Source organism: Amia ocellicauda, chromosome 21 (genome assembly GCF_036373705.1).
Source record: "Amia ocellicauda isolate fAmiCal2 chromosome 21, fAmiCal2.hap1, whole genome shotgun sequence".
NCBI classification, from domain to species: domain Eukaryota; kingdom Metazoa; phylum Chordata; class Actinopteri; order Amiiformes; family Amiidae; genus Amia; species Amia ocellicauda.
Genome location: NC_089870.1, coordinates 16198303 through 16223420, shown reverse-complemented (window position 1 = coordinate 16223420; position 25118 = coordinate 16198303). Strand labels below are relative to the sequence as shown.

The window sequence follows — 25118 nt, the reverse complement described above, 5'->3', positions numbered from 1 at the left end:
GCTCTTATCACGCCTTCTGATGGGAATGAATTCATCATGCCAGGTGGTCAATGCTATTCCTCCCTCCAGCAACCGGCCAACACCATTCCAAGAGCAAGCCAAGGAAGATAACCTCATAATCCTATTGTTTGCAAATCATCTCATTTTCACTACCACAATAATGAAAGTCATCAAAGATGTTGCTATCGTCAATGTCATAAAGATCTGAAATCGACAACTAGAGTAATAAGTCTGGGAAAAAGGAAGATGTTGATACAGCCCAAGATAAGGTGGGCTTTAAAAGCCCCTGGATCCAGACACCAAAACACAAGAGAACTGGGAGGACAACACTGAAGAACAATGGTTCCTGCTCTGCTGCTGTTTGCTCTCCTCAGATCTACACTGACCTGGGCGGTGAGAAACTGCATTCGGATGCTTTAAAAAAAATAGAATCGATTAATATTTATCTTTCACCAAACTACTTATAATGTTAACATCTTTAATGAATGCATTTTATTGTAAAAAAAAAAAAACTGATAATAATAGATATAAATTAAACAGGATAAATGACAAAACCTTATATACTTATATCTGTACAATTAATAGCAGATTAATAAAACAAACATCTACAGAGAGTTGTATTGTATTATGATGTGAAAGAAAGTACATTAAATATATTATAGAGATGTTATGAAGAGTAATTAAACCAAGGAACGTAAATTCTGCATTTCTGCCATTTAGAATGTAGGACAGTGCAACTAACTCTCATCATTCTCACAACTCTTACAGTCAGTAGATGTGGACAATAAAGGACAGTGCCTCTGCAATGTGCTCCTGCCTGCCACAACCTTCCCAACTCACACAATGGACCGGCTGGATCAGACATCAGTACAGATTAGTCACACACTGGAATTGGAGACAAGCAAGGTAAAAAAAAAGAACAACCTACATGTACATTTATTTGTAATTTGTATTTCACAACAGGTGAAGGTCACGGGTGAAGTTCACACATCAGTGAAAATACATGATGATAATCTATGTAGCTTGAATACATGAACAGAAGGAACACAAACCTAGAACGATGTGTCAGTACAGAAGTGCTGAGGTGCTGAGTTCTCCCCCGTCTGTAGGTTCAAGGCTATGAAAGCAAACTGATCATCTACACCGAGAGGCTGGAGAACCTGAAATTGCGTGTGGAGGAGATGGAGAAGGATCCAAACAAAATGACTGAGCTGGAGTTGGAGAATCTGAAGATCGAGATCAAGCAGGTGGAAGCACTTATCGCTGAGCTGAGAGGATCTGTCCAGACCTCTTCACCCACATTTCACATCCTGCAAGCAGAGGTAATGTAAACGCACACCTGTAGGAACACAAAAAGGGTCCAGATTGTTGGAATTATCTAACACTTTCATTCTGATCACTTGTATATTTTCCTTAATGTAAAAATATGCACATATATTCTCTTAGACTTACATTATCTCTCTGTTCCATAAATTCTTGTCCCTGCTCTTAATTAATTCCACCAAATTATCCTTTTGTTTTACTTTCTTGTTATGCTCAATCTGCACATTAAACCAGCATCTACCCAACTCAAGTCTACCTGATGCACCAAATGTCTCACTGTTGTAATTGATTCTCTTCTGTAGATCCACAACGTGACGACCTCACTGACGCAACTGGAGAGCTATGACAAGAACAAGGTGCTGGAATTGCGTCGGAAGTACGCTGAACTGCAGCAAGATATAGTCGAGTGCGAGGAGCTGCAGGATGAATCCTTCACACCTGAGATCGGTAATCATCTCCTTATTGCACCTTTAGTTTTCCCTTGGGCATTTTACACATTTACAACTCATTCTTTGCAGTATGTAAATACACAACTGTATCACTTGTCATAAAATACAAACATATATCAGTCCTTTTGAAAGAAAGTACAGTTATACCTCTTTCCTGTGTGTACGGTAAGTTGTGATTTTGTGCATAAACTAATATTTAATTTTCAAAATGAAATGAAATTGCATTACAGCTGAACCTATAAACATTTACTTTCAGTTACGTTTGCTAAAATAAATATTATTCATTTTTTTGCCTCTGTACTTTTTAATAATATAAAACTGATTAATTATTTTACAATAAATAAGTATAATAAATATACTCTCAACGTAACTGTTTTTACTTTGGGTTAAATTATATTATATGTGTGTTTTCTCCATTGTAGGATCTTGTAATCACGGAGGCATTTCCAACATCAGCATGCCATATATAGTCCAGCTGGGCGCACATGTCAATGAAGGTTACCTTTATGGAGGATGGGGAAGAGATTCAAAGCCGAAGCCGGGCTTTGAGGAGATGTACTGGTATTCAGGGTATACTAGCCCCTACACCTACAACCTGTACCTGTACTCAGACTACACCAACCTGCTCTTAAGACAACAATTTAAATATTTTGTTAACGACTATAAGGGGTATGGTAATAATAACATAATGCATGGGAATTACTACTATTATAACTGCTATAATACTGGAAATCTGTGCAGAATTAATGCAACAACGTTTGCGGTCGAGACCAGGGTGTTGCCTGATGCTGCCTGGAACAACAAGTTCTCCTACAGTTCTGCCACATACCAGGATTTTGACTTTGCAGCCGATGAAAACGGGCTGTGGGTCATTTATGCAACAGAAGCCAGTAAGGGTAACATGGTCCTATCCAAAATTAATGTAGATGCCTTTTCAGTAGAACAGACCTGGGTGACAAATATATTTAGGCGGAGAGTGAGTAATGCTTTCATGGTGTGTGGCGTTCTGTATGCCACCAGACAAATAAACCTTAACATTGAGGAGATATTCTACAAATATGATACTAAGACAGGTAAAGAGAGTTATATAAGCATTCCTTTCAATAAGCAATATGAAGGATTTGTGTACCTTGATTACAACCCTGCGGATCAGAGGCTTTACATGTATAGCAAAGGCTACTACATCTATTACAATGTTAAGTTCCAAAAATTGCAGCAACAGGTTGAAGTATCAATGTATTCTTAAGAGTGATGTGTTTTCACATATCTACAATAAGACACATCAGTGATTACAACTGTGTTATTACTTAAATGAATAAATGAAATATGCAAGCATCTAAACTTGTCTGAGTCTGTTTCTCACGCACACACTCACAAACTAATACAAACACACCTACTTTAATATACACACAGTGGGTCTTATAAGCAAATGTAAAGTAATTGTAGCATCTTCATTAAAATAGGACCTACATAGTAGGAAAGAAAATAAAACAGATCAGTGGAAATACAAATTCAAGCTTGGCCCAGTTGAGTTGAGTCTGTAGAAAATTAACCTTAAATCTTAAAGAGGGATTTACTGAATTTACTAGGCTGTATCATGCCTTTGGATTATAATCCCTTAATTTAATGAGCAGCACGTAATCAATGCAATTAAATTATCTCCTGTTGTTTTCCAAAAAATAAAACACTTTGTATTATTTCTTTATTACTCAAATTTGAGTTTTTGTTTGATTGTTGATCTTCAAAATAAATTCTGGGAACAGCAAGACAGGGAGATCCAGACCTGTATTAAGGATGATGTGTGAGAGACCTTCATTTGAATGTCTTTCCTCTGCCTAGAAGGACAATGCCACAGTAATATTAAACAACTTACTCCACCAATTACACATGGGGCTCACACTTTTAAACTTTTAAAAGCTTTTAAACAATGATATTCACTAGGGGTGTTAGATTCCATTTAATTTAGTAATCATTTAAACCAAAAATACAGTTTAAATGTTATCACACCCCCGCCCCCTAAATCTAAAACACTGTTAAAAATACATTTAATAAACTGGGCAGTAATCACTAAAAAACAATACCAAAGCTAATAGATATATATTATACAATACTAAAGATAAAAAAAAAAGATCTATAATAAAATCCTAAAACTAAGCCCTAGAATTGATCCAAAAATTGCAGCAGATCTATGCAAACAACAGTAAAAAAAACAGAAAAGAAAACACATAGGGTCAGGTAAGTGCTGTACACACAATGGAGATTATATGGGATACATTCCTTCCTCACCCCTGTACTGCGCTTCTCTCTCCCACAGCTGCCTGGTCCAGAATCTGGATTGCTGTCCATCACACCAGCCCTGCAAGGTAAGTAACAATGTAATACTTCTCTCCTGTTATTTCAGATTGTTCATGGTTGCAAGCAGCACCAGGAAAGCAGAGCCAAACAGCAAAAGTTTGCCACGCAACAGTCCACCGCAAGAGCCCTCTTCCACACATGGAAACTTAGCTTTTGGCTGGTTGGCACCCTCACAACTGGTCTATCTGTGGTCCAGGAAAGCAGAGCCAAACAGCATGTATGTTATGTAGGAAGTCTGTGCTGAGTACTAACAGTTGTAGGTAGGGCGCTGTTCAGTGGGACAGGTGCGCCGCATTAGTTGTCAGGGTCCTGTGCAATCAAAGAAACACACATGAACACATGAATACTAAGCCAGTAGTTGTCCCGACCACCATTCTCAGCCGATAATTAGTTTTTCCTGCACTTTCGTCCCTATATCGCTGAGACCTAACTCCCAAGTTCTCCCGTTGCGACCTCTGGACTTCCCCACCCTGTATCAGCGTGGGATCTGGTGCTATGCCTGCCCCTGGGGAAGGTGAGTAGCTGGTAATTTCATGCATCACATTGTTATAGACATGTATTAATTCAGGACGTTTGTTGAGCCAATTGTTCTGCCTCCCCCAAGGTCCCCAACAAGGAGAGCAGTGGTTCATGCGTTTGCAGGCCCCGTTACCTTGGGGATGATAGGGTGTGATCCTGCTTTTCCAAAGCCCATACATATTACTTAGATTGCTCATTAATTGTGACTCAAAGCTAGCCCCCAGTCACTATGAAAACATCCTTCTTCCTGACAAGGACAACCAGTGCAGCCGGCTGCTGCTTTCCTTAATTACACCGTGACATTCCATTTGTTGGAGTAACTCACGCAATTCCTGGTACAGGGCCGGAGGCACCAGGTGGTAGTGTTCTCGACAGGGCGGAGCAGCCCCTGTGGGGATGTGGTGGTACACCACACTAGTCCGTCCAAAGTCGACTTCATGTGTGGCAAACGTACATTGCCACTTCTGAAGGAGCGCTTGTAGCTGTCGCTGCCGGCATCCAGTTGGAGGCATCCAGTCAGCTGTGGAGTCGGGTCCAGTTGTCTGTACTGGGCCCACACTCACTTCCACCACATCTGGCTGGCAATGGGAAATGCAATTTGTGCCATACATATATTTTCATACACAATATTGTCTTGAGTTTGAATTTAAATATATTCACAAACAAAAAAATAATTCTGAACAAAAATATTATCGACTATGGTACAAAAATGTTATGTAGCATTATATCATGTAAATGGCATTCACATTTTAACAAGATTAGCACTGCCAATGCGTCCTAGCATTAGCATGTCATCATGTTCTGTGTATGCTGCTAACAACCACTCAGAATTTGCTAGCTGAGTCGAGGCTAGGCCTCTTCACCGACTTCACTTCCCGTTTGGTAGCATAACAACAAACTTAATCCTTAGTACCATACTAAAGCTGAGGATCAGCTAGTCTCCAACTTCGCTCCACCTCTTTCTTATCCTCTTGCAGCTGGGGATAATCCCGAGATATTACCATACTAGCCTGTACGCAACTCCGTACTAACTCTGCAGCTTCATTGCAATTGACCCAGACTTACTACTTTGCCTATTGTTGTTGGGTATTCATAGAAAAACACTGCTTACTAAACCAAACACAGCTGGAAGGGAGTTTTCTACCCCAAAGCAAGTTGTTTGTTTTGATGACATCATGGTCTGAGAACAACACCTTCGCCCTTCTCATGGCTTAATCGTATCAGTGATTTTTTTGGTATAAATATCACAGACAATAGGGTTTCCCGCAGCATGCCAAACAAATGTGTGAACATCAAAATGGGGGTGGGGATGGGTGGGGGGTGGTTGAACCCTGCAGTAATAATAATAATGTCCAAAAACCCATCAGTTTCTATGGTTGTTTGATTTATTAAAAAAAAAAAAGAATGAACCGTTTATAAATTTGTGAAAGTTTAAACGAACATAAATATCCATATTCAATCTGCAGTGAATCCAAATGTCTTTGGATTTGTTGTCTTTCCTGGAAACACATTCAGTTAAATTAAAACATGCTTTACTGGATGCTTTTGTATCTGGAGTTATGTTATTTTGAAGGTAAAACTGATTTCAACAGTAACTTTCTCTTCATGTTGTAATATAAAGCCCCAGTTTCACTGCCCATTTTCAGATATAGCTAAAAAGAAAATATGAATGGCTGGGAAATGTTCTTTCATAAACCTTCCATTGATTGTTTTTCAAATCTATCTGTCAACTGTGCTACCTCCTCTTTGTTCTCCTCCCTCACCTCCTCCCTTGACTCTCTCTGTCCTCTCACGTCTCGTCCTGCCCGTCCCTCCCCTCCTCAGCCTTGGCTCTGTGCTATTCTCCGTGCAACCCAAACTAGTCTGCGTGCCGCCGAACAAAAATGGAAAAGGACCAAACTCCCAGCTGCCCTCGAACTCTACCGCTCTCTACTGTCCACTTTCTCGTCCTCTCTCACCTCAGCCAAGAAGTCTTACTTCCAATCTCTCTTCGAATCCACTATCAACAACCCTCGCAAGCTCTTCTCCACCTTATCCTCCCTCCTTGCCCCTCCTCCCCCTCCTCCTCCCTCATCTTTCACTGCTGATGATTTCGCCTCCTTCTCCTCCTCCAAGATTGCAGACATCCGCAGGCTCTTCAATACTCCACCCTCATCTCCCATCACACCGAAACCTCCCACCAACCTAGCTTCCTTTTCTTCATTCTCACCTCTCTCAGATGCTGAAGTTTCTGCTCTCCTCCTACGTCACAAACCCACAACATGCGACCTAGACCCTCTCCCTTCTCATCTCTTCCAAGCAACCGCTCCTGATCTTCTCCCCTTCATCTCCTCCCTCCTCAACTCCTCACTCCTCTCTGGCTGTTTCCCCTCTGCATTTAAACAAGCTGCTGTCATCCCACTGCTCAAGAAACCAACCCTTGATGCCACCTCTCCTCAGAACTACTGCCCTGTCTCCCTACTTCCCTTCCTCTCCAAGACTCTTGAGCGGGCGGTCCACCGTCAGCTCTCTGACTTTCTGTCCCAACACTCAATCCTCTGCAATCCGGCTTCCGCACAGCTCACTTCACTGAAACGGCTCTCCTGGCTGTCACTGACTCCCTCAGCCACGCTCGGGCAGCCTCCCTCTCCTCAGTCCTCATCCTCCTTGACCTCAATCAAGGTCACCCTCGATCCTACACTCTCCTTCTCCCAGCACATCACCACGCTGACGTGTACCTGCAGATTCTTCCTGAGCAACATATGCCGGATCCGTCCCTTCCTCACCGACTACTCGACTCAGCTACTCGTCCAGTCACTGGTCCTCTCCCATATGGACTACTGCAACTCCCTCCTGGCCGGCCTGCCTGCATCCACTACCCGCCCACTCCAGCTCATCCAGAACTCTGCGACTCGTCTGGTGTCTCTCTGCCACGATTCGCACACGCTACTCCACTGCTCCGCTTCTTCCACTGGCTCCCGATAGCGGCACTCATTCAGTTCAAGACTTTGACCCTCACCTACCGCTGTCTTGACCACACTGCACCAAGCTACCTTCAGTCACTCGTCTCTCCATACATCCCATCCAGACCACTGCGCTCCTCCAGTGCCAGAAGGCTAACTCTGCCTCCTCTCCACTCTCCTTCCTCCAGAGCCGCTCCTTCTCATCCCTGGCCCCTAAGTGGTGGAACGACCTGCCCACCGAAGTCAAAACAGCAGAGTCCTTGACCTCATTCCGGCGCTTACTCAAGACGTATCTCTTCCGACAGCACTTGTAATATTAGTCCTCTATCCCTGCTAGATAACACTTCACAGTTTTTATTATGCTCCTCGCATTCTTGATTGTTTTCCTCCTTGCTCCCTTTCCCGTAGCCCTTGTCTGTAACCCTACATCTTGACAGCACTTAGCTTTCACCATCCAGGATGTAGGAAGTCTCTTACTGTACTTGTGTAAATTGTAAATTGGAATCTGTAAAATGTATTTTGAATTGTTATGTTTTAGCTAAGTTGAACTTGTAATGATTGATGCCTTGTACTTTTGCACTTATGTTGTAAGTCGCCCTGGATAAGGGCGTCTGCCAAGAAATAAAAATAATAATAATAATAATAATAATAATAATAATAATAATAATAATAATAATAATAATAATAATAATAATAATAATAAACCCATAAACTGACATTTAGACATCGAAACAAGTAACATCTAAACATTGCTCCACATGTGATAATGGAGATGCAAAATAGCACTGAAGGATATTGATGGCTGTATTAGTCTGAACTCTCTAATTTTGAAACATCCCATATGGAAAGGAAATATATTGCAATATATATATATTTAATTCAAAATACATTTTCCTCAATTATATCTAAAATACATTTAAGAATATATTTGCATTAATATATTTCACCAAATGTATTTGTAATTTTTTACATATATATTATCATATTAAATATATTATTTCCAATTTCAATAAAGCATAATTAACATTGTATTGTATTGAAATGTCCTTCATCTGGAGACTGTGTGATGTCAGTGTTGGCCCCGGGGCGGAGGCGATCATGTGCCGTTTTTATACAATCACAGGTGTTTACAGTTTCCACTGCACCTGTGCGCGTCTACAAGTCTATTGCGGCAATCCATACACATTTTACAAGTATATACATGGTTTTAAAGGCCTATTATTGCTCGTTTTATTGTTAGTTGTACTTGTTAAGTTGTAGTTTATGTAGTTTTTAGCAAAAGCTATACAGTGCTGTGATGGGATAGGTTCAGAAAAAAGTGCTGAATACAAGGCAGTGACGCGGCGTTTGCGGCGCCAGATCCGTCACAATGCCGCCCTGTAGCACATCTGCCAAGTTTACTGTATTGAACATTTCAATAAAAATGTTGATAGTTACTGTTCATTGTTTATTATTATTATTATTATTATTATTATTATTATTATTATTATTATTATTATTATAGCATTTCAGTGTATTTTCATTTGCGTTCATTTCGTATTATTTGTATTATTATTATTATTATTATTATTATTATTATTATATTTTTTTGTATAGTTAAGTACAAGGCATCAAACATTACAAATTCAAATTTACATTACACAAAGCAATTCAAGATATAATACATTTTACGACTTCCAATTTATACAGTTAAGTACAGTAAGTGTGGACATACATCCTGGAAAGTAAATCTAAGTGCCGTCAAGACGTAAGGTACAGTCAAGGGTTACGGGAAAGGGAGCAAGGAGGAAAATCAATCAATAATACAAGAAGCATGATAAAATGCTATGAAATGCTATCTAATGGGGATTAAAAGGTCTAAAATTACAAGTACTGTCTGAAAAGATGTGTCTTGAGTAAGCGCCGAAAGGAGGTCAAGGACTCCGGTGGGAAGGTCGTTCCACCATTTAGGGGCCAGGGATGAGAAGGAGCGGCTCTGGAGGAAGGAGAGTGGAAAGGAGGCAGAGATAGTCTTCTGGCAGCAGAAGGCCGCAGTGGTCTGGAGGGGATGTATGGAGAGACGAGTGCTTGAAGGTATCTTGGTGCAGTGTGGTCGAGACAATGGTAGGTGAGGGTCAGTGTCTTGAACTGAATACATGCCGTATGGAGAGACAGTGGAGGGAGTGGAGCAGTGGAGTAGCGTGTGCGAATCGGGGCAGAGAGAAGTAGCAGACGAGCCGCAGAGTTCTGGATGAGCTGGAGCGGGTGGGTAGTAGTTGCAGGTAGGCCGGCCAGGAGGGAGTTGCAGTAGTCCATATGGGAGAGGACCAGTGACTGGACGAGTAGCTGAGTCGAGTAGTCGGTGAGGAAGGGATGGATCCGGCGTATGTTGCTCAGGAAGAATCTGCAGGTGCGTGTCAGTGTGGTGATGTGCTGGGTGTAGGAGAGTGAAGGATCGAGGGTGCCACCTAGGTATTTAGTGGAAGAAGGAGAGAGTGTGGTGGATTCCAAGGGGATCGAGATGGAGAGGTCAGCAGAAGGTGAGGAAGAGTGGGGGAAAAAGAGGAGATCCAAATTGGAGAGGTTGAGCTTGAGGTGGTATGAGTGCATCCAGGCGGAGATAACAGACAAACAGGAAGATATGCTAGAGGGGATGAGAGGGTCAGAAGAGGGAAAAGACAAGAAGATCTGGGTATCATCTGTGTAGAAATGGTAATAGAAACCATGGGATGTGTAGAGAGAGAACAGGAGCGGGCCCAGGATGGAGCCTTGGGGTTCGCCTGTGAGGAGAGGCTGGGGGGTGGATGAGGAGCCTCGCCATGTCACTTGGTAGGACCGGTCACTGAGGTAGGAGGAGAACCAGGTGAGAGCAGTCCCAGAGATTCCAAGGTCAGCGAGGCAGGAGAGGAGGATGGAGTGATCGACAGTGTCAGTTGCTGCAGAGAGATCAAGGAGAATGAGGACTGAGGAGAGGGAGGCCGCCCGAGCACAGCTGAGGGAGAGCAGGAGAGCAATCTCAGTGGAGTGAGCTGTGCGGAAGCTGGATTGCAGAGGATCTAGGAGTGAGTGATGGGAAAGAAAGTCAGAGAGCTGACGGTGGACAGTACGCTCGAGGGTGTTTGAGAGGAAGGGGAGTAGGGAGAAAGGGCATTAGTTCTGAGGAGAGGTGGGGTCAAGGGTTGGTTTCTTGAGGAGTGGGATGACAGCAGCTTGTTTAAATGCATAGGGGAAAGGAGTGAGGAGGTGAAGGGGAGTAGATCAGGATGCATTTTGTTTATTTGCATTTTAGTGTATTGTTGTTTGTTTTTTTTACAAAAACTCGTTATTATAAAGTATAATATTGTAAATTAAAAAGTTATTTATATTGCATTTGCATTGTTTTATTTGTTCTAACAAAAAAGTGTTTTTCTCTCACATGGACGTAAAGGGTTAATGAAACACACATTTTGGTTCTTTTTTATATCATATATTTACATTTTTAAAGCAATATCAGGTGTTAAAGCTATCATTATTTTCAAAATCTGGTATCTGGGTATGTTTTATATTTAAAAGTATGTTAACAAGATATTTAGAAGTTTTGAAAAATATATAAAGTATTATGTATTTCAATATATAAAAATAGCCATAATTCACATTTTTATGTTTTAAAAATATCTTAATGTATTTCACAATATACAAAAACTGCAATTTACATATTTTAAAGTATAAGAAACTGTAATATATTTTCCAAAAAATACAATATATTGTAATATACATTAAAATATAATTTGATGTTTTGATCATGTATTTCTCATATGTTGCTTAATTCCATGTGTAGCGTAAGGTACACTTATAAATTTCAATTTAAGAAGTGAATTTATAGTATCACCTTATCACGAATCCTGGAATCTTGTAGAACTCAATTTCTGTAATAATTGGATGCAGACACCAATTCCAAAGATATAAATTGTCAAATTTATTCAAAAACAAGACTAAATGTAGCACTACACTAATTATACAAAAGGGAAAAACTAATTAAAATTCAACTCTAGATCAACAAATCAAAGACAAATCACTTTCGTGACCAAATCAAAGACCATGGGATCGCATATGATAACACACAAATCGTTAAACAAAAAAAGGTTATAAACACATTGACTACAATACCGGTTAGTAAGACGAAGGTGAGTCTCTCGTTAGTATTATTAGTCAGACATTAAATAACTACGCAGGTTAGTATTTATGTCAGGTAACTTCTCGTTATATATATATATCAGTCTCATTTACGTTTAAGTGCCGAGAAAGATCCTATCATTACTTGTTACCACAATTTCCCTTAACTGATTATTATTCAATGATTAAGGATAGGCAGGGCCACCAATAATCTAATGTCTATTAACTTGTGTCAATTTCAGACTAAACAGTTAAACAGGAATGAGAAGATATTTCTCGGCGTTGACAGATTTTATTTCAAAAATTATCAACAAAACAGTTTAATGCAACACACATTTATATTTAAGAAAACTAAATGATATTACACATTCTAGAATTATGAATCACAGATTAACATTTCTAATTGATTTCTCAAATGTCATGAATCATGAACTACAAACTGTTAAACTTATCTGAACTTCGTCGCAGAGAGGCCTCTCTGTCTTCGGGCTCAGATAACAGCACACGGCACGAGGTCCGTGTGGTTGGGAACAAAGGCCGTCCGGTTCGGCTTTGTCCAAGAACTTCCACTCAGTCGATGCACCTGGAAGTTGGGGTTTCGCGAAAGTAGAGTCTTTTCCAAACAGATTTTCCACTGGTTTGAAGGCTCCAAGGTTGTGCACAGAATCTTCTTTGTAAGCAGGGGTTCCACCGTAGTTACTTGAAGACGAAGTCTTTGAGGAAAGCAGGGCCCTGTTTGTTCCCAGGGTCAAGTTTCTTTAGACTCAAATAGCTATGTAAATGACTGAACACTTTCGTATACAGTCGACTTAGTCAATTGTCCAGCTGTAAAACTCCACTGATCAGGTGGGCACAGGCGGGCAGCGCAGTCTGTAAAGTCCTTTATTTAATAAAGTCCTTTAAAAGAATTCTTCATACGGCTCAATCTCCTTGTCCCAGGTTAACTCTTCTGTTGCCGTCAAAGACTTAGTTGGTTTCTGGTTCCGGTTCTGGCAACAGAGCTACAGGTTGAGCTGTGGCAGCGAGTTTCTGGTTCAGGTGAGAGAGAGAGAGAGAAAAAGACTGTGCGCTGTTCCTTATAGTCTGTCAGATCAATAGGTGATTGGTTCTTGAATTTTTGAGATTGGATTTCGGTTTCAGCCCCCAGTGTCCTATTGGAGGGGGGCTTGATTTATGACTGATGTAAATCCATGCCATCTTTTGGAAATGCCGGTTGGCCCGGGTTCATAGCTCTATGTCGGGATTTCGGCTCTCGTCCACTTCAAAGAGTTTTTATCACCTACAGGCCCCTTTCTCCAGACATTTCATAGCAGGACTCTAAACCATTCGGCCCATTCTCGGTGCCATCCTCCCCAAAACTGTCACTCTGATGCAAACCAGTTCCAAGCTGATGAGCTAAGGAAATCTGATAACTTTGGGTGGGGAGAGGTCTTCTTTAGATCAGTGCTTCAGCTCAGAGCCCAAATGCTCTTATCAAAATACACCCAACATAACGCTACACATGTATGTATTTTCACATGTCTGTTTATATTATGATGTTATTGTATTACTCTGTTGTATTGTAGAGGACTCTGGTCATGCCAATAATTCATTCATTTTAGCTTGAATTTGATATGTTTTGTAAAATATATCTCAATATACAAACACAGCAATAATTTATATATTTTAAAATATATTGTAGTATATTATAAGCTATTATATGTCCCAGGACAATAACACAATATATTGTAACATATATGTTAAAATATATTTGGATGTTTTCATAATATATTTAAAATATATTCATATATTTTGAAAAGTATATCACAATATACAAAAATGGCAATAATTTACATATTTTAAAATATATTGCAGTATATTACATTATATTATAATATATTTTCCAGGAATATATGACCGTGTATTGAAACAGATATATTAAAATATATAGTTTTTTCCAATAATATATTTTGAAAAATATATTCTGCATATATTACATTTCCGTAAGGGATCCCTTTACAGAATTTAGAGCAAATTCTTTATATCTTATTCAGGAGGATTTGAGGCCTTTAAATCCTTAGAACATTATGATTATTCATTCAAAATGGACTTTGTTCTATTCACACAATGTTTAACTTTGATATCCCTATTGCCATTTGAAAAGCCAGTCATGTTTCACAGAGATATGCTGTGATTCACTGTGTTCCTTATTCTGTTATTAATAGCTGAACACACTTGCTTCTGAGCTCTCATCCCAGCACCTGAAACAGCTGACTGCAACCAGGCAGGCAATAATAAAAGCTGCTCATGGCATCCCATCCCTTTCAGGAATGGACTGTCCAGCCATTGCTGGCACAATGCTTCAGAAGCCGAAGGACATTTATCAGAGCGTCTCGATCTTTCATGCAGGCAGACAGTGGCTGAAGCCCGAGTGTGTGGGTCATGAGTCAATGGAGGAAGGAACAACGCTCTGGCTGCCTCCTATCTCCACTTCAGCCATAGGCTATAGTGTGTCACAAAAGGAGAGGGCCCACTTATACCACCTAGGGTCTGGTGTCAGGCACTGGAACATCTGTGTCACTGCAGTCTGTGAGTACAGAGAAACACAAACAAGAAAACACCTGGTGGAGGAAGGCTCCATTCACTGTCATCTCTCTAAACTAAACTGCTTTTTCAAATGTAACACTAACTTACCACAATTATTTCTAGGCAATAAATGTTTTATTGTATTCCAACTTTTATCTCTGTGTTGACCACAAGAACATCCATATGATGCAAACACTACTTCTCTGTGAATTTATGAAGACTACCAGGTGGCCAAGCTGTCTCTCCTCCCTTTAGCAAACAGCAAATACCATTTCTTGCAAAAGTCACAGAAGACAATATCTTCACATTGTGTTTGCAAATCATCCCAATAATGCAAACAAATACAATAATTAAGATCATCAAAGATGTTGCTATCATCAATGCCTTAGACCTCAAACAGAGAACTACAGTAAATAAAGTAAAAAGTCTGAAAAAAATAAGATGTTGATACAGCCCAAGATAAAGATTTAATGTGGGTTATGGATCTGATTGTCTTTTCTGATGCCTCTTTTCGATCAGACCTCCTAGCTACAGTCTCATGGTTTTCAGTTTCAATTTGAAAAATGCCTATTTGTTTTACAAAATATATACTTCATGTGAAGATCTTTATGATCTTGATCAATGACCATTAGCTCAGAATAAAGCAAAAGGACACCGTGGACATTTCCCAGGTTCTTACCATGCCTTCTGATGGGAATTTATTAATCCTGCCAGGTGGTCAATGCTATTCCTCCCTCTAGCAACCAGCCAACACCATTCCAAGAGCAAGCCAAGGAAAATAACCTCATAATCCTATTGTTTGCAAATCATCTCATTTTCACTACCACAGTAATGAAAGTCATCAAAGATGTTGCTATCATCAATGCCATAAAGATGAAATGGAGAACTATAGTAATAAGTCTGGGAAAAATGAAGATGTTGATACAGCCCAAGATAAGGTGGGCTTTAAAAGCCCCTGTATCCAGACACCAAAACACAAGAGAGCTGGGAGGACAACACTGAAGAACAATGGTTCCTGCTCTGCTCCTGTTTGCTCTCCTCAGATCTACGTTGGCCTGGGTGGTGAGAAACTGCTTTCAGTTGTTCATTATTCATTTTAATGTGAACTTTTCCTAATATAAGTCACATTCATTTTTCTGTTTTTTACTTTATAAATACATGTATTAATAATAATTTAGTAATTCAAAATTAATCCTGAGTGTGTCAAAGTATGTTACAATCTTAGAGAACTGTAACAATATTGTGAAAATGTACCTTATGCAACCTCAATGCATGCTCGTGCTCAACCCTGTATAACCACACACCATTTCCAGCCCATAGACCACTGGGGCTCTGGCAATGTGACTGCAGGTGCAGACGAGAACGGACAGTGTGTCTGTAAAGTGTTCCTGCCAGACACTAGTTTTCCAGGTGACAAAGTGGAACTCCTGCAAAAAACATCAATGGAGCTTAGCCAGAAAGTGGAGCTGGGATTGAGCAAGGTATAAAACTGTTAATATCCATACCTTAAACTTACCAGCACTCAAAACATCATGTATAACTTCCAAAAGTATGAAAAAAGCTACAGAATAAAATATGTGCATATTTGTTTTACAAATAATACTTATATCAGGTAATGATGATCATGCAATTATGCAAGTTAATATAACTATTTTACTAGACAGGTGTGTTGATGGTTTATGTTTTTGATTATGAGGGGCCATTCAATTCAAAATTGACAGTAAAAAGAAATCATATACCAAAGTGGATATATCATATAGCAGAAAAATGAAATCATATACCAAAATGGATATATCATATAGTAGAAAATATAATTCATATATAAATCAAAAAATATATATACCAAAGTGACGTGGTGGAGATGTTGGGTTGGACATGCGCAGTGTGCGCAGTTGGTTGATGAGAGGCATTATGAACAGCGCTGTGAGTTCAGTGTTGTGGGTTCGGTCCCGATGTACAGATTTTTTATTACAATTTTTGAATATATATATGTATATATATATATATATATATATATATATACACCGATCAGCCATAACATTATGACATTATAATTATGACATTATGACAGGTGAAGTGAATAACACTGATAATCTCGTTATCATGGCACCTGTCAGTGGGTGGGATATATTAGGCAGCAAGTGAACATTTTGACCTCAAAGTTGAAAAATGGGCAAGCGTAAGGATCTGAGCGACTTTGACAAGGGCCAAATTGTGATGGCTAGACGACTGGGTCAGAGCATCTCCAAAACTGCAGCTCTTGTGGGGTGTTCCCGGTCTGCAGTGGTCAGTACCTATCAAAAGTGCTCCAAGGAAGGCTTTATATATATATATTTCCCTGTGTTTAACGGTAGAACAAATAGTTATAATAATTAATAAAGAGTTGACACAGCTGGTCTGTATTATAATGGAGTGTCAGTATCATGGTTCAGGGACTGGCCCTACACCACAGAAATGAACAAATTGATGCACTAGACTTTGGTATATATTTTTTTTTTTGCAGAGTGACATATTTTTTCTGGTATATGATATATCCACTTTGGTATGTGATTTATATTTTTGTGCCATATGATATATACATTTTGGTACATCATTTATTAGTTACCTGTTAATTTTGAGACGGTGCATCTTTTAAATAATACCTTTGTTGTCCCCTAAACCTAATTCCTTTGTGATGGGGGTTGATATCAAAGCAAAGCAGAGGCACTCTGTGTAGAGAATTGCTGTCACTGTTTCACTGTGTTTCTGCAGCTCGAACTCTACGAAAGCAAGCTGGTCATTTATGCCCAGAAGCTGGTGAACCTGACGGTGCGTGTGGAGATAATGCAGGGCAGACCTGACCAGTACACAGAGCTGGAGTTTGAGCTGCTGAGAATCGAGCTGCAGCAGATGGAGGCACTGGTCACTCAGCTGAGACAATCTGTTAATTCTTCCTCACCTATATTTGACCTCTTGTATGTAGAGGTAAGAAAAAAAAAACAATTGATATTCATATATATATATATATATATATATATATATATATATATACAGTGCATCCGGAAAGTATTCACAGCGCTTCACTTTTCCCACATTTTGTTATGTTACAGCCTTATTCCAAAATGGATTAAATTCATTATTTTCCTCAAAATTCTACAAACAATAACCCATAATGACAACGTGAAAGAAGTTTGTTTGAAATCTTTGCAAATGTATTAAAAATAAAAAACAAAAAAAGCACATGTACATAAGTATTCACAGCCTTTGCCTTGACACTCAAAATTGAGCTCAGGTGCATCCTGTTTCCACTGATCATCCTTGAGATGTTTCTACAACTTGATTGGAGTCCACCTGTGGTAAATTCAGTTGATTGGATATGATTTGGAAAGGCACACGCCTGTCTATATAAGGTCCCACAGTTAACAGTGCATGTCAGAGCACAAACCAAGCCATGAAGTCCAAGGAATTGTCTGTAGACCTCAGAGACAGGATTGTATCGAGGCACAGATCTGGGGAATGGTACAGAAAAATTTCTGCAGCATTGAAGGTCCCAATGAGCACAGTGGTCTCCATCATCCGTAAATGGAAGAAGTTTGGAACCACCAGGACTCTTCCTAGAGCTGGCCGCCCGGCCAAACTGAGCGATCGGGGCAGAAGGGCCTTAGTCAGGGAGGTGACCAAGAACCCGAGTTCCAGCGTGTCTCTGTGGAGAGAGGAGAACCTTCCAGAAGAATAACCATCTCTGCAGCACTCCACCAATCAGGCCTGTATGGTAGAGTGGCCAGAAGGAAGCCACTCCTCAGTAAAAGGCACATGACAGCCTGCCTGGAGTTTGCCAAAAGGCACCTGAAGGACTCAAATTCTCAAATTGAGAAACAAAATTCTCTAGTCTGATGAAACAAAGATTGAACTCATGTCTGGAGGAAACCAGGCACCGCTCATCACCTGGCCAATACCATCCCTACAGTGAATCATGGTGGTGGCAGCATCATGCTGTGGGGATGTTTTTCAGCGGCAGGAACTGGGAGACTAGTCAGGATCGAGGGAAAGATGAATGCAGCAATGTACAGAGACATCCTTGATGAAAACCTGCTCCAGAGCGCTCTGGACCTCAGACTGGGGTGAAGGTTCATCTTCCAACAGGACCACCACCCTAAAACACAGCCAAGATAACAAAGGAGTGGCTACAGGACAACTCTGTGAATGTCCTTGAGTGGCCCAGCCAGAGCCCAGACTTGAACCCGATTTGAACATCTCTGGAGAGATCTGAAAATGGCTGAGCACCGACACTCCCCATCCAACCTGATGGAGCTTGAGAAGTCCTGCAAAGAAGAATGGGAGAAACTGCCCACAAATGGGTGTGCCAAGCTGGTAGCATCATACTCAAAAAGACTTGAGGCTGTAATTGGTGCCAAAGGTGCTTCAACAAAGTATTGAGCAAAGGCTGTGAATACAGCCATGTACATGTGCTTCTCTTGTTTTTTATTTTTATTTTTAATAAATTTTGCAAAGATTTCAAACAAACTTCTTTCACATTGTCATTATGGGTTATTGTTTGTAGAATTTTGAGGAAAATAATGAATTTAATCCATTATGGAATAAGGCTGTAACATAACAAAATGTGGAAAAAGTGAAGCGCTGTGAATACTTTCCGGATCCACTGTGTGTGTGTATATGTGTATATATATATATATATATATATATATATATATATATATAATGTTGTGTAAAATGCGTGTGAATTACCTACAATGCAATTGATATTCACAGCATATAGTTTGCCTGCATTCATGAACAACCCCTGGATGGTCAGACTTTGTTTTAATTATTATGATTTATATTAATACTGATATTATGTAGCGCCATGTATATTTTTCAGCCACATCAGCATCAATCATTATAATTATGATTTCTTCCAAATTCAGCTAAATGACATCAGATTACCAAATAATTTAACCCCTGAAACTCTAAATTGTTATTGCTTGTTGATTCCTTAGATCCAGAACATGACATCAGTGGTGAACCAGCTCGAGAGATACGACAAGAACAACCTGCTGGTGATGCAGCATGAGTTCACTAAACTGCAGAAGAAACTGGAGGATTGCCAGAAGTGGCATGATGAGTCTTTCAAGCCTGATATTGGTAATTACTTATATTGTAGAAATGCTTCTATTACCAGTACCATACAATTTCCCCTCCATTTTGAGTAAACTGATCGAATCAGCATGTGCCCATGAGGGAGGGCTCCAGACTGCGACCAAGTTACATTTTTTATTGGTCATATCAGTGCGCATTAGAAAAACAAATACACTTTATGATTTTTTCTAACTTTAATTATTTGGCCAAATGGTATGTCCCTGCTTCTATCAAATACATGCATATTTTGACTACACTCGAGACATAATAATTATATGCTCATTTCAAAGATGAAATGACTCTCTCCGTCTCAGGGTTTACATGGTTTTAGTTCATTCCACGAGCTGACATTTACCCAACGTCATGCAAATTAAGGCCAAAGGAGTGAATTAATATGTACATTTACTCTACATACAGCTCTCGCCAGAAAGGGTGGTACACACACGAGAACAGTACTCGAGACACTGACATCACCAAATCCATAGCTCTCATGTGACAACTTGTTCAAACACAGTGTACAGCTGTGGCTTGTGCCATGTGTCTCATGGTTTAATACTGTATCTTGTTTTACTGATCTTACACAAGCATTATTTCACTTCACTGATGGAGATGCAAGTTGTGAATGTAAGTGTTTTATACAGTTAGGATTACAACATGATGTACAGCACTGAAAAGTGCACAACAGACTCACAACAATAGAGAGAGCATAATGATACTAATAAACAAACAAACTAAGAACACCTTTCTGCATTGCCATTAACCTGAAAAAAACACCATTGCTAACTATAAAACATCCATCAGCAACTTACTTTACCTTGAAAGTCACAATAAACTGCTATGGCAAGCCATTGTGACATATAATTCATAATTACTGATATCAATTAGCTGCATGTTAATTAATATGCATTTTAATTATCAAAAAAATATTGTTCATATCAAGAATGAACTGCTGTTGTTGATATGAACAATTGTATTTTTGATATGAGTAATCAGATATAGATAGAGGAGTGCTTGTTTGTCTTCCTGTTTCTGAACCAATGGTGAACTGCGATCACAATACGGTTAGCTTCGAGGCATACTTTCAAAAAATAAAGACCAAGTCTAAATCAATGGTCTACAATTTTAGAAATTCAAATCTTGAAGGTAGGAGGCGGCACTTAGAAGAGTTAGACTGGGGCACACTGGATACAGATTCAGTCGAAATGGATAGTTATATTACAAAAATATACTACTAGAGGCTCAGGAGAAATTTGTACCAAAACATAGCAAATTGAGGACCAAAAAACATTGTCCAAAATGGTTTAATAGAAATATGCAAACAAAATATCAACAGAAAGAAAATATCGTATAGCGCATACAAAAGGAATAGAGACGAGGGATCACGAAAGCAAAGAGGGAAATAGAAAGAAACATAGCTCTTTGAGCTAAAACTAATGCAAAGAGCTTTTTTCAATATTACAACAGCAAGAGGTCAATAAAGGCTAAAAATTGAAGTGTTAGAAATTAACAAGATGTGGCAAATGTTCTAAATGAGTATTTCACAGAGGTTTTTACAAAAGAAAAAACAGATAACATACCACAGGTTAACAATCAGTCCAGTCAACCCTAAAAGATATCAGGATAAATTAGGAGGAGGTACTAAAGGGACTAGCAGAATTAAAACCAAACAAATCACCTGAGCCAGATGGTATATTTCCAACGGTACTTAAAGAAATTAGGGAAATTATTTATAGGTCGCTAACTAAAATATTCCAAATGACACTTAGAACAGGGGATGTGCCAACTGACTGGAAGAAAGCAGGGGGACAAAACTGAGCCAGGAAATTACAGACCAATCAGTCTCAGCTGCATTATTAATGATCTGGACTCTGGGATAGTCAAATTTGCAGACAGGTGGCTCCGCAAATACAATCTCGGCAGCTCAGGTTATTCAAAGGGACTTAGATAATATTCATTTTGGGCCGACACCTGGCAGATGAAATTCAATGTGGACAAGTGCAACGTATTACATGCAGGTAACACAAATAACCACTATAATTATATGGAACTAGATGAAGTAACGCATGAGAAAGACCTAGGAGTTTATGTGGACTCCTCACTTTCTCCATCCAAACAATGTGGGGAAGCAATAAAACAGGCAAACAGAGTGTTAGGGTATATTGTCAAAAGTGTAGAATTTAAAACAAGGGAAGTAATAACTGTACAATGCACTAGTTTGGAACAATGAACCTGAAAACCAGGGACACAATACTACCATTATTATGAACATTTGCCTATGCTATTTTAATTGATTTTCCTTGGAAATGCAATTGTATTGGGATTAATTATACTCTATATATGTTTTCTCCATTGCAGGATCTTGTAATCACGGAGGCATTTCTAACATCAGCATGCCATATATAGTCCAGCTGGGCGCACATGTCAATGAAGGTTACCTTTATGGAGGATGGGGAAGAGATTCAAAGCCGAAGCCGGGCTTTGAGGACATGTACTGGTATTCAGGGTATACTAGCCCCTACACCTACAACCTGTACCTGTACTCAGACTACACCAACCTGCTCTTAAGAAATCAATTTAAATATTTTGATAATACCCTGAAGGGGAATGGCATTAATAACATAATGCATGGGAATTACTACTATTATAACTGCTATAATACTGGAAATCTGTGCAGAATGAATGCAACGACGTTTGTGGTCGAGACCAGGGTGTTGCCTGATGCTGCCTGGAACAACAGGTTCTCCTACAGTTCTGCCACGTACCAGGATTTTGACTTTGCAGCCGATGAAAACGGGCTGTGGGTCATTTATGCAACAGAAGCCAGTAAGGGTAACATGGTCCTATCCAAAATGAATGTAGATGCCTTTTCAGCACAGCAGACCTGGGTGACAAATGTATTTAGGCGGAGAGTGAGCAATGCTTTCATGGTGTGTGGTGTTCTGTACGCCACCAGACAAATAAACCTTAACATTGAGGAGATATTCTACAAATATGATACTAAGACAGGTAAAGAGAGTTATATAAGCATTCCTTTCAATAAGCAATATGAAGGATTTGTGTACCTTGATTACAACCCTGCGGATCAGAGGCTTTACATGTATAGCAAAGGCTACTATATCTATTACAATGTAAAATTCGAAAAGATATAACAGCACGTTTAAAGATGAAAATTTGATATAATTAGAAAGCTTGTCTTGTTAAAAACGTCCGAATGTGAAAATTAAAAAAGGCAGATTTTAGCTACTGCATTTATATAATGATGAAGAAAAGGTTAAACACCTTTGTATGGCTGTGTAACAAACACTGCATATGATTATGTCACTGATTTACCTTAAAATAATAAATACAAATATCAAGCATCAAACATTGTCAGTGTGTTTAAACAATGCATAGATAGACATGTAAATGGTTAGATAGATGGATAGACAGATGGATGCTTTTAATGGTTTGCTTTATGAATCAGTCTGATAAGAGAGGTTCATGGTATATTCAAAACATGTGCCGACTTCTCTTCCTAAGGTTTTTCATACAATATACACAGCTTTTTGCATTCATACTTTCAGAACTCTCAGGGTGGGTGTGGATGTGGCCCCTCTAACACCACTACACTGAAGAAGATCCTTCTCAAAGAGAGGCTTTAACACACAGCCATGAGTTACAGCCCACATGGCAGTGCCCAGCACATCCTGGTGCCTTTCTTTGTTTTGTCAGTGGGTGACTCCAGATGGTACTGACTATTTACCACACTTCTATAAATCAGACCCGTAATTTCACATGCAATTGACCTTTCTTCCTTAAAAACAAGAAATACACCCCAAATCTCTTTCAGACTTTGCATCTTACTATGTCATTCCATGTTATTTTGTATAGACAGAGAAACTATTATCATAACCCCGGTTCCCTGAAGAAGAAAGACAGCCATTACCGAATGGGAAGAGCCTTCTGACCTGTCAATCAGTGAAAGTATGTATGAAAGCTGCGCAATAGGGGCCCTGCTGGCAGGAGGGAGACCCGCCCCTGGCGTCTGTGAAAAGTCTCTTCCTGACTGCAGCTCCCTGCCATTTCTTCATCAGGAAGGTCGTCTGGCCGAGTGAACCCTGAAGAGTAATGGCTGTCTTTCTTTTTCAGGGAACCGGGGTATCAAAAGTATTGCAGAGCCTCACGGTGCCTGAGGGCCAGCTGTTTGAAGTACCTGGGAGCCCAAGCTTGGGCGCTGCTGGTCCGCTACGTTGAGGCGGTAGAACCTTGTGAAGGTCTGTTGAGCGGACCAGGTCGCAGCATTGCACAGTTCTGCAGTGTGGCACTGTGAAAAAGAGCCCACGACATGGCTTGTCCCCTCGTTGAGTGCGCTGAAATGTGTTCAGGCATGGGAACATTAGCAGTCTCATAGGTGAGCCGGATCGTATCCGCCACCCAGTGCGCCAGTCACTGTTTTGAATCCACCCTCCCTCTGGTGGTGGAACTATACGGGCTTTTGAAATTTGACCAGCCGGAGAGTCGATGCCCTTCTGAATGACGCCAGGCATTTCTCCAACAACTCGAGTCTTGCCCGGGACAGGTAGGCAAGCATTTTTCGAGAGTCCAGCTTCATCCCCAAGAAGCCCACCGTCTGTGTGGGATCGAGGGAGCTTTTCTCTATGTGAACTGCGATACCCGGTGCAGTCACGTGATCTCTGCTGTGTGTTCTTCCGCCTGAAGCCTGGAGTCTGGGCACACCAGCAGTCGTCCAGGTAGTTCAGGATCTTTTGTTCAGAAACATGTTGAGGCCCCTCAGATCGAGAATGAGCTGAAAGCTTCCATCCTTCTTTGGCACCAGGAAGTACCCCGAGAACATCGAGAGTCTTCATCGGCCACTAGTCATATCGCTCGTTTCTCCCACATCACAGCGATCTCCTGAGAGAGAGCTTGAGCCCTTTCGGGACATCCGACAGTAGTGGTCTGCACCTCTCTGAAGGGGGGGCCAGAGTGGAATTGGAGGGCATATGCATGGGTCATTGTCGTTCGCACCCAGGAGTCCCGGGTGCAGGCTTTCTATTGATCGAGTCCGGTCGGTCTGTTGTGGGGGGGTGGGGGTGGCGGTGGTGGCTGCGTCCCTTCAGGGATGATTCTGCGGCTTCGCAGGGGGCTGTTGGGTGTCTGTCTTGCCTTTAGGCTTTGGACGCTGTCTCCTTTGCCTTTGCCGACCGCTCAATAGAGAGGTCCACCATCTCTCCGAACGTCTGACCCGGGCTGAAGGGTGTATCGAGGAGGACGGACTTCTCTTTGTCCTGGAGCTTCGCCTGCGTCAGCCACAGATGACATCTGGCTGCAACCATAGCTGTGAGAGATCTTATTATTAGGGCAAAGCTGTTCTTTGCCTAATATAGCATTAGCTTGAACTAGCCTGGACACCTAGTCCCCTATCGGAGGAAAAGATCCCAGTCCTTTAATTTCCACCCCCGCCGCTGCGTACATGGCATCCGCCTGTCTAGAAGTCATAGGAGCAGATGCCGGCTGGTTCCACGTGAATTGTACAATGTCCACGTAATCATCAATGAGGGATGATTCGGAATCTCTTCCTGGGGGAACCAAGGAATGTCCACTGCCATAGCCGCATGTCTCATAAGGGCTTTAAACTCTATACTCGGCCCTTGAAAGTGCTCCGATGCGGAACTTGCCACCTCGGTCTCCTCTGTAAAGGATGGAGGATCCGATATGTCAGAGTGCGAGCCAACGTGTG

The 25118-nt window shown here is 40.5% G+C and overlaps 2 protein-coding genes across 2 annotated transcripts; both read left to right on the top strand.

The window, feature by feature from the left end:
* The first annotated feature begins 301 nt into the window (after positions 1-301).
* On the top strand, positions 302-3107 carry LOC136716954 (olfactomedin-4). Its single transcript, XM_066694397.1, has 5 exons — positions 302-393; positions 769-906; positions 1110-1322; positions 1626-1770; positions 2195-3107. The coding sequence occupies exons 1-5, from the start codon at positions 340-342 to the stop codon at positions 3016-3018; spliced, it is 1374 nt and encodes a 457-aa protein (XP_066550494.1). The 5' UTR covers positions 302-339; the 3' UTR covers positions 3019-3107.
* A 12120-nt stretch (positions 3108-15227) lies between these two features.
* LOC136716955 (olfactomedin-4) lies at positions 15228-22763 on the top strand. Its single transcript, XM_066694398.1, has 5 exons — positions 15228-15346; positions 15598-15765; positions 17036-17248; positions 19261-19405; positions 21755-22763. The coding sequence occupies exons 1-5, from the start codon at positions 15293-15295 to the stop codon at positions 22546-22548; spliced, it is 1374 nt and encodes a 457-aa protein (XP_066550495.1). The 5' UTR covers positions 15228-15292; the 3' UTR covers positions 22549-22763.
* Positions 22764-25118: the final 2355 nt, after the last annotated feature.

What these genes read in the sequence shown, in the direction of transcription:
- LOC136716954 (XM_066694397.1), top strand. Translation starts at nt 340, where the DNA reads ATGGTTCCTGCTCTGCTGCTGTTTGCTCTCCTCAGATCTACACTGACC. An exon ending in TTCACATCCTGCAAGCAGAG is followed by an intron (nt 1,323 to 1,625) that starts GTAATGTAAACG and finishes TCTCTTCTGTAG; the next exon opens with ATCCACAACGTGACGACCTC. An exon ending in ATCCTTCACACCTGAGATCG is followed by an intron (nt 1,771 to 2,194) that starts GTAATCATCTCC and finishes TCTCCATTGTAG; the next exon opens with GATCTTGTAATCACGGAGGC.
- LOC136716955 (XM_066694398.1), top strand. Translation starts at nt 15,293, where the DNA reads ATGGTTCCTGCTCTGCTCCTGTTTGCTCTCCTCAGATCTACGTTGGCC. An exon ending in TGGAGCTGGGATTGAGCAAG is followed by an intron (nt 15,766 to 17,035) that starts GTATAAAACTGT and finishes GTGTTTCTGCAG; the next exon opens with CTCGAACTCTACGAAAGCAA. An exon ending in GTCTTTCAAGCCTGATATTG is followed by an intron (nt 19,406 to 21,754) that starts GTAATTACTTAT and finishes TCTCCATTGCAG; the next exon opens with GATCTTGTAATCACGGAGGC.